The 9,771-nt window shown below is 49.0% G+C and overlaps 1 protein-coding gene across 1 annotated transcript; it reads right to left on the bottom strand.

The window, feature by feature from the left end:
• Positions 1–4,814: 4,814 nt before the first annotated feature.
• LOC123120772 (vicilin-like seed storage protein At2g18540) lies at positions 4,815–9,239 on the bottom strand. Its single transcript, XM_044540760.1, has 2 exons — positions 9,176–9,239; positions 4,815–5,456 (listed from the first exon to the last, which is right to left on the bottom strand). The coding sequence occupies exon 2, from the start codon at positions 5,452–5,454 to the stop codon at positions 5,038–5,040; it is 417 nt and encodes a 138-aa protein (XP_044396695.1). The 5' UTR covers positions 5,455–5,456; positions 9,176–9,239; the 3' UTR covers positions 4,815–5,037.
• Positions 9,240–9,771: the final 532 nt, after the last annotated feature.

The raw sequence follows: 9,771 nt of genomic DNA on the forward strand, positions 1-9,771 counted from the left end.
CCGGTTGGACAACCGAAGACCGTGAAGTACGAGGATTGGGATGATAAAGACGACCCACTACGGCTCCCCACTTGGGCTTACAAGTGGGATGTGTTAAATGAGACGACGGATGATCCCTCGGTAATGTACAAGTTGTACAAGAGCGAGCTGGACGCGATCACGCCTGAGCAGGTGAACCGACATTGCATAAGTCATTATCATGCTTGTATCATAACTCGATATCAATTTTGCATCCAATCCCATTTTGCAGGTGGAATGGGAGCCGTATGGAAAAGGAGCGAGTTTTGGTAACCCTATGGAGTTCAGGCTGAATCCGATGTGCACTAGGGATAGGGATCTCTGGCATATGCGGTGCCCACTGATATGCAACTGGGCGGTTGAGCTTCACCTGCCACATCGGGTGTTCCGCCAGTTTGGTTTGTTCCAGCCACACCCGCCGGAGTGGGAGGACACGGACAAGTTTCTACACGCGTAAGATATAATTAACCTTGAGCACTTAGCAGCTTCTCGACGGTTTCGATGATGCTAATATTCTGTTTCTAACTTGCAGGTTGGATAGGAAAAAGCAGCGGAAGATCAAGGATTGGGCCAAGCATCACAGCAAGTATGTCGTGCAGTTCGCTCTTAGTGTGGAGCAAGCAAGGGCTGGAAAACGAGCCCAGCTTCGTGAGCACTGCCCGATCGCGTTCAACAACTATCTCACATGATTTCTTGCAAGTACCCGCATGGAGGTATGCTAGCCGGCGTATGTTGAGGAGATTCTGGAAGAACCCACCGTTTTTGATGAGGTAGCCCAGCACCAGTACAACACATTAGTCAGGAAAGGCAACTCAGTGATCCCTTCAGCTCCAATGATGAACTTTGTGGTTAGCCCTTTTTGCTTTTCCATTCGCACTATTCACATCTTCGCTTGCCTAACACTTTGATACCGTTTCTGTTCATAGCGTGCCCAGATCAAGAAAGCAGCTGATGAGACCGAGACTATTCTGGAAACAACCCCGGCGGGCAAAAGCGATGGGGAAGGTGCACTTCGAGCATTCATTAAGGTTCACATCTCCTTCAAACTAGCACTTAACATTTGTTGCTACCTTCCATGTCTCATTCAATTGTACATGTTGCAGCGCCAGGGCCAAAAGTTAAGGCAGCTATCAAACCTTTTCGGTTGTCGTGACCCCGAGTATGTATCATCAGAACGGTCTAGGCCGGCGACACCATCAGATCCCGCTTCGGGGCAGGGCCATGGTGAACCTTTCGAGGATGAGGACGTGGGTGTGGTCACCCAAGAGGTATGTCATGACGATATATATCCATTTGTTGATGCATTGCTAACTATATCCTCACACATGGTCTTTCCATATCTTCTGTTGATGCATAGGTTGCTGATGATATGACCGTGGGGAGGTACCAGGCTCGGTCTGCATACGAGTTGAAGCCTAGGATGGGAATCAACAAGTACACACCTGAAGACTTCACCCAAAGAGGCAAAAGGACGGTCGGCACCTCGCGGATGGCGGCTTTGGATGACGTGGACGAACCGGAGCCGGAGCCAGAGCCGGAGCGGGTTCCTCTTCCTAGGAAGGTGAAGAAGATAAGCGTCAAGAGGGGGGAGGAGCCAGCAAGCGTGGAAAGCACTAGTCATCGTCATTTTTTTATAATGTTGAACTTAGAGTGGAATTTGTTATGTCGTTGAACTTGGAGTGGTCGTACCTATTAGTAATGTGGAATTTGTTATGTCGTTGAACTTGGAGTGGTGGTAGCTCTATGTTAAACTTGAACTTATTGTGATGGTCCTTTCTAAGAAATGATGTCTGTGGTGAACCCTTTTTGAACCTTAATGTTTATTATACAAATTGTTGAACTGTGGCTGAAAATGACCCAGTAGAGGGGGGAGGAGGCACAGAAGGTAGGCCTCCAGTTTGAGGCAAAAAATTTGCTAAGTGTTTGTGCAGCGCCTAGCCCTGGGGCGCCACACTATACTGTGCAACGCCTAGCTGCCAGGCGCTGCACAGTAGAGTGTGGCGCCTCCAGGCTAGGCGCTGCACAGGTCTGTAACTTGCCATACCTTCTGTTGCTGTCTGGATAGCTACAGACCTGTGCAGCGCCTAGCCTGGGGGCGCCACACTCTACTGTGCAACGCCTAGCCGGCAGGCGCTGCACTGTAGAGTGTGGCGCCTCCAGGCTAGGCGTTGCACAGTTCTGTACCTATCCAGAGAGCCACAGAAGGTAGGCCTCTAGTTTGAGGCAAAAAATTCGCTAAGTGTTTGTGCAGCGCCTAGCTCAGGGGCGCCACACTATACGGTGCAACGCCTAGCTGGCAGGCGCTGCACAGTAGAGTGTGGCGCCTGTTGGGGAACGTAGTAATTTCAAAAAAAATTCCTACGCACACGCAAGATCATGGTGATGCATAGCAACGAGAGGGGAGAGTGTTGTCCATGTACCCTCGTAGACCGACAGCGGAAGCGTTATCACAACGCGGTTGATGTAGTCGTACGTCTTCACGATCCGACCGATCAAGTACCGAACGCACGGCACCTCCGAGTTCTACACACGTTCAGCTCGATGACGTCCCTCGAACTCCGATCCAGCCGAGTGTTGAGGGAGAGTTTCGTCAACACGACGGCGTGGTGACGATGATGATGTTCCACCGACGCAGAGCTTCGCCTAAGCTCCGCAATGGTATTATCGAGGTGTAATATGATGGAGGGGGGCACCGCACACGGCTAAGAAATCTCAAGGATCAATTGTTGTATCTCTGGGGTGCCCCCTGCCCCCGTATATAAAGGAGCAAGGGAGGAGGAGGCCGGCCCTAGGAGGGGGCGCACCAAGTGTGGAGTCCTACTAGGACTCCCTAGTCCTAGTAGGATTCCACCTCCCATATGGAATAGGAAAAGAGGAAGGGAAAAAGAGAAGGAAGGAAGGGGGCGCCCCCCTTCCCTAGTCCAATTCGGACCAGACGAAGGGGAGGGGTGCGGCCACCCTCCCTTTTTCTTCTTTCCCGTATGGCCCAATAAGGCCCAATACGTATTCCCGTAACTCTCCGGTACTCCGAAAAATACCCGAATCACTCGGAACCTTTCCGAAGTCCGAATATAGTTGTCCAATATATCGATCTTTACGTCTCGACCATTTCGAGACTCCTCGTCATGTCCCCGATCTCATCCGGGACTCCGAACTCCTTCGGTACATCAACATACATAAACTCATAATAAAACTGTCATCGTAACTTTAAGCGTGCGGACCCTACGGGTTCGAGAACTATGTAGACATGACCGAGACACGTCTCCGGTCAATAACCAATAGCGGGACCTGGATGCCCATATTGGCTCCCACATATTCTTCGAAGATCTTTATCGGTCAGACCGCATAACAACATACGTTGTTCCCTTTGTCATCAGTATGTTACTTGCCCGAGATTCGATCGTCGGTATCTCGATACCTAGTTCAATCTCGTTACCGGCAAGTCTCTTTACTCGTTCCGTAACACATCATCCCGCAACTAGCTTATTAGTCACAATGCTTGCAAGGCTTATAGTGATGTGCATTACCGAGTGGGCCCAGAGATACCTCTCCGACAATCGGAGTGACAAATCCTAATCTCGAAATACGCCAACCCAACAAGTACCTTTGGAGACACCTGTAGAGCACCTTTATAATCACCCATTTACGTTGTGACGTTTGGTAGCACACAAAGTGTTCCTCCGGTAAACGGGAGTTGCATAATCTCATAGTCAGAGGAACATGTATAAGTCATGAAGAAAGCAATAGCAACATACTAAACGATCGAGTGCTAAGCTAACGGAATGGGTCAAGTCAATCACGTCATTCTCCTAATGAGGTGATCTCATTAATCAAATGACAACTTATGTCTATGGCTAGGAAACATAACCATCTTTGATTAACGAGCTAGTCAAGTAGAGGCATACTAGTGACACTCTGTTTGTCTATATATTCACACATGTATTATGTTTCCGGTTAATACAATTCTAGCATGAATAATAAACATTTATCATGATATAAGGAAATAAATAATAACTTTATTATTGCCTCTAGGGCATATTTCCTTCAGCGCCTCCAGTCTAGGCGCTGCACAGGTCTGTAACTTGCCATACCTTCTGTTGCTGTCTGGATAGGTACATACCAGTGCAGCGCCTAGCCTGGAGGCGCCACACTATACTGTGCAACGCCTAGCCGGCAGGCGTTGCACAGTAGAGTGTGGCGCCTCCAGGCTAGGCGCTGCACAGGTCTGTAACTTGCCATACCTTCTGTTGCTGTCTGCATAGCTACAGACCTGTGCAGCGCCTAGCCTCGAGGCGCCACACTATACTGTGCAACGCCTAGCTGCCAGGCGCTGCACAGTAGAGTGTGGCGCCTCCGTGCTCGGCGCTGCACAGGTATGTAGCTATCAAGAGAGCCACAGAAGGTAGGCCTCCAGTTTGAGGCAAAAAATTCGCTAAGTGTTTGTGCAGCGCCTAGCCTGAAGGTGCCACACTGTACTGTGCAACGCCTAGCGTCCAGGCGCTGCATTGTAGAGTGTGGCGCCTGCAGGCTAGGCGCTGCACAGGTCTGTAGCTATGCAGACGACAACAGAAGGTAGGCCTCCAGTTTGAGGCACTTGGACTTGGACTTAGTGAATTTTTTAGCTATCCAGAGAGCCACAGCACCTAGGCGCCACACGGTAGATTGCAGCGCCCAGATGCTAGGCGTTGCACTTGGACTTAGTGAATTTTTTAGCATATGCAAACATAGTAAGTAACAACTGTAGATTGCAGCGCCCAGATGTGAAGTAGGATTGATATGTAGCAAGCAAACAACTATGAAAAGAACATATGCACGAAGTACTTCACGACACATAGTAGTTCATAACACATAGTACTTCACGACACATAGTAGTTCTTACAACCAAATCGAGGAGGACACATAGTAGTTCACGGAATATAGTAGTTCACAACCAAATCGAAGAGGAGACATAGTAGTTCACAACCAAATCGAAGAGGAGACATAGTAGTTCACAACCAAATCGAAGAGGATGACATAGCTCTATTGCGTAGAGCAAGGCCCCTTTCCCTTCTTCTTCTTCCTCTCTTCTTCCTCTTCCTCCTCCCTTTTTCTTATGAGGTGAGCCTCCTTAACCACCCTCTCCATGAATATCTGATTGTCCCTCTCTTCTTTTTCAGCTGCAATTGCCCAAAGCTTCATGGTTCTTTCTTCAAAATCCTGTTGACGCTTCTTCTGTGCCTCCTCAACTTTCCTCATCAACGCTTGCTCCCTAGCGCGCATCGCATTTGCCGCAGTCTGTTTTCGCTTCCTCTCCTTCTCAAGCTCCTCTTCCTTCTTCTTCTTTAGCTTGGCTGCATCCTCCTCTCTAAGCTTCTTCGCAGCCTTCTCCCACCATCCCGCCATCTCATCTTCGCCATCCTCCTTCATCGTTGGTTTGTTGGGTTGAGAAGCCACCATACCTACAATGAGTGAAACATAATGGTTAGTAAGAACAATAAGAACAAATGGAAGCACATATGAAAAAGAAGAACATATGAAAAAACAAGAACATATGATACATTATAGTTAGTGAGGAACATACGGAAACGGTCCATCTAGGTATCCAAACATTCCTCTGTAACGAACTTGCGCTTGTCCATCACCACGGCCAAGTCCACCACCAAGGCCAAGACCATCACCAAGGCCGAGACCATCACCACGGCCATTACCACCACGTCGAGCTCTACCACCACCACGGCCTAGACCACCACCACCACCTCTACCACCACCACGGCCTCTTGTAAGTCCAAGTTGCCGACCTCTTTGTTGCCTAGATCCTCTTTGGCTAACACTTGGTTGGCTAGGCACTTGTTGGCTACCACTTGGTTGCCTTGGCACTTGTTGGCTACCACTAGGTTGGCTACCACTTGGTTGGCTTGGCACTTGTTGGCTCGAACTAGGTTGGCTACCACTTGGTTGGCTCCCTTGTGTAGCTCCTTGTTGGCTTGTGCTTGCATCATTTTTGTTGGACCTTTTCCTTGGTTTCGTACATTTTCTTTTGTTGTGTCCATGACCTTTGCACTCCCCACAACGGGAGCTCTCACGAGGCTCTTGGAATTGGTCGTTGCCCGCTTCGCGGCGCCCACCATGGCCCCATCTGTCCATGTCGCCTCTAAGACGCTTTGTCTTATGTCTACCCCGTTTAACAACCTTCAACTCCGGATCCGGCCATAGTTGAACTCCATGATACTCCGGCCATTGTGATTGGTCAAAGTATGGGTGAAAGCGGGGAGCCCATGTTTTCTTGACCGTCATGATTGAGAACTCCGACTCCCTCATGGTGCGTGGGTGATTGATGTCCACATTCCTAACGCGACCGGCGGCATACAAGTGTGAGCATGGGAGATGAAGCAACAATGGCCTCCCGCAAGTGCATTCACATTGTGTTAATGACACCTTGAAAGCCCGACCTCCATGTTGCCGGCCATCGTTTATGGTTCCTCCTGGCTCTTTCACTTCGTACTTCCACTCTTCGTTGTCATATAATATAGCTTCTTCTGAGTCCGCCTTCCGTGATTGAAATACCAACCATTCATCAACTTTGGGTGGGAACTTGTACTTGTACTTCCGTGGGTTCTCACCCGCTATCTGTGCATCGGTTTCCATCGAGTACTTTACAAAGTACGCATTCATCTTGTCAAATGTGTATTGAACTATTGCCGTCACGGGTAAACCACGTGCACCTTTGAGCACCCTATTGAAGCATTCGGCCATATTGCTTGTCATTTGACCGTATCTCCGGCCATCTTCATCAAAAGCACGTGCCCACTTGTTCCGGTATTGAATGTGCCTATTGAGAAATTCTTGACCCCCGGGATAAAGTTTTTTGTGTGCGAGCAATTTGTTGTACAAAGTGGCGAAGCGCTTATCGGAGAAAGCGAGACAACAATCTTGAAGATCATCGGCCAACTCCTTAAGGCCACATGCCCTATAGAAGTTTGAACAAAAGTGCCTCATGCACCATCGATGGTGCAACGGAGCATGCCGAGGAATGTCAATCTCCACGGCGTTAAGAATTCCTTGATTCCGATCCGATATGACACAAATTTCCCTTTGAGCGGGTAACACCTTCGTCCTCAAAAGATGCAGAAACCACTCCCAGTTGTCATTGTTTTCCACCTCAACCAGAGCAAATGCCAATGGCAACACCCGGTTATTGGCATCACTTGCTATCGCAACCAACAAGGTGCCCTTGTATTGTCCGGTCAAGAGCGTGCCATCAATTGCGATGACCGGCCTACAATGTTCGAACGCCCAAAAAGCACGGCCAAATACTCTGACTTTCCTTCCTTCATGAACCGTTGTTTGGTGCCCATGAGGCTCGACCACATGAACCATGCCCGGGTTTGTCGCGGCCATGGCTAACAACAACCTAGGGATTCGGTTGTATGCTTCCTCCCATGTACCATACAACATCTTAAATGCGGCTTGCTTCGCCTTCCATGCCTTGCCGTATTTCACCTTGTAATGAAAGATGGCTTTCACAAGGTCAATGACATGTTGGACGCTCATTGTTGGAAGTGTGGATATTGAGTTGGAGAGCCTGTAAGCAATGAACTCGGACGTGAGTTGTTTGTGGTCTTGGGACACACTCTTGCCATCCACCCTTTTGACTTGGCACATGTGAGTTGGCACACAACTCACTACATGCCAAGTTGGACCTCCTTTCCATGGTCTTGCACGCACAATCCACGGACAACCGCCACGACCTCTTGTAAGTCCAAGTTGGACCTTCTTTCCACGAGCTCTACCACCACCATGGCCTCTTGTAAGTCCAAGTTGGACCTCCTTTTCACCTTCACATGCACATGCAACCGTGTAGCGCACATTGACGTCGGAGTTTACCACCTTGTGTGGACGATAATGCGTAACCGAGTAGTTGTCGAGCCACATCTTCAATTGCAACAAGCTGTCGAACTTAGAACCTTTAGCAATCCGGTTCTTGTCGTCTACCAACTCACGGTGAGAGCTTGGCCTAACCCCAAGAGGTACACATTGGCCACCATCTACCACGGCTTCATCCGCGAGACTAACATCCTTGAACAATGTAGTCCGATGATCCCGACCAAATACCTTCTCGAAAGCTTCGGCCTCCTTCACCGTGAACCCCTCCGCATCAACTTGTTCATCGGGACCATCGTCATCCGAGTCTGATGCATATGCACGGGAAAAAGGGATGGAATGTTCCATTGTCTCTTGCAAATGATATTTGTCGAGATCACCCACATTGTTGTCATGGAGATCAACTTCATTGTCATCGTCCGCATACTCATCATTGTCCTCTTGCAAAATTCATCTTGGTTGTTTGTATACGGGCTCAATGTTGGCCTCACTTCTTGGGTCAAAAGAGGTTCAACAATTTCATCTCGCTTCAAGGGTGGGGGGCTACTAGCAACCAAAGGGGAGGGGTTCCGGTTCAAGTCCAAATGCAAACTTGAATCAACCTTCTTCGTTGCAAATAACTCAAGAGCCTTGTCTAGTGATTCGGCCACCGTCTCCTTGTATGCAACCCAACGTTGCTCAGAGTTGACACGCATTGTCTTCCAACGGATGTGCATTCCAAAACCAACATTATGCCTTCCCTCCAACTCAATGATATCACTAGGGTCCATCCAATTCAAATCTTTCCTAACTTGTTGCAAGAGCTCCGCATAGCTAGGACTAGTATCAAACACCATGTCAAGCTCATCCGGGTCCGGTTCTTTATTGCCTTTCAAAAAGGCGTCTTTGTCCCCATGATGAACAAACACACATGTTCTTCCCATCCCTATAAGCATTCAAAGAACACAAGGTAACATTGCTTCCATGAGTACTAATCCAAGGATTAACACGGAATACAAACCCTAATATATATATGAAACAACAACCCTAACCCTAACCATAACCCTAACCCTAACCATAACCATAACCCTAACCATAACCCTAGCCCTAAACCTAACCCTAGAACCAACATAAGAACACCCATAAGAATAACCCTAGCATACTAACAAAGCCCAATCATAGAAATTGGCAAACAAACATCTCACATCTCCATGCAAATCTCTAGATCCAAACAAAACTAGGGTTTCCCCAAACTAGCAACAAATGAGCAATGGGAGAACTTTACTTGGATCAAAACAAGGGGATCGGAGAATATTACCTTGAGGGAGGGTTTGACTTCGAAATCCACGGACAAATTCTTCAAATTTGCAAGATTTGGAAGAAGATTTGAGAGGGGGAGAGAGTGGGAGAGGGGGCAAAGCTCGGGGAGAGAGTGAGAGAGTGTGTGGTGTGGGGGGGTTGGGGGAGGGGGGCCCAGCCAAGTGGCTGGATAAGTCAAAGTGCAGCGCCTAGCCGCTAGGCGCTGCACATTACATGTGTGGCGCCTAGCCCGGAGGCGCTGCACTGCTGGGTGCGGGCCCAGGGGCTGCCACGGTGGACAGGAGTGCAACGCCGCCGAGGTAGGCGCTGCACAGTAGGATGTGGCGCCGGCGTGGCGGGCGCTACACAAAAAGGTCAGGGGAGTGAAATAGTTTCGCACACAGTTCATTCTGTGAAATGATTTCGTCCCGAGGTCAAAATTGTCAAATTTGCCGTTTCCCTCCCTACAGAATCCCAGCTTGTGTGATCTCTGCGCCACCTTCACACGCCATCCTCGAAATAGCAAGCACCTCACAGCTGCAAAACCCCACCTAGCTAGCGTGCCATCCCCTGCGAGCTTCCTTCCCCACTGTGCAGGCTAGAGCTGCGTCTTGT

Source organism: Triticum aestivum, chromosome 5D (assembly GCF_018294505.1).
Source record: "Triticum aestivum cultivar Chinese Spring chromosome 5D, IWGSC CS RefSeq v2.1, whole genome shotgun sequence".
NCBI lineage: Eukaryota > Viridiplantae > Streptophyta > Magnoliopsida > Poales > Poaceae > Triticum > Triticum aestivum.

Bases quoted from the DNA above. Each gene is read 5' to 3' on its own strand.
- LOC123120772 (XM_044540760.1), bottom strand. From the start codon at position 5,454: ATGGTGGCTTCTCAACCCAACAAACCAACGATGAAGGAGGATGGCGAA.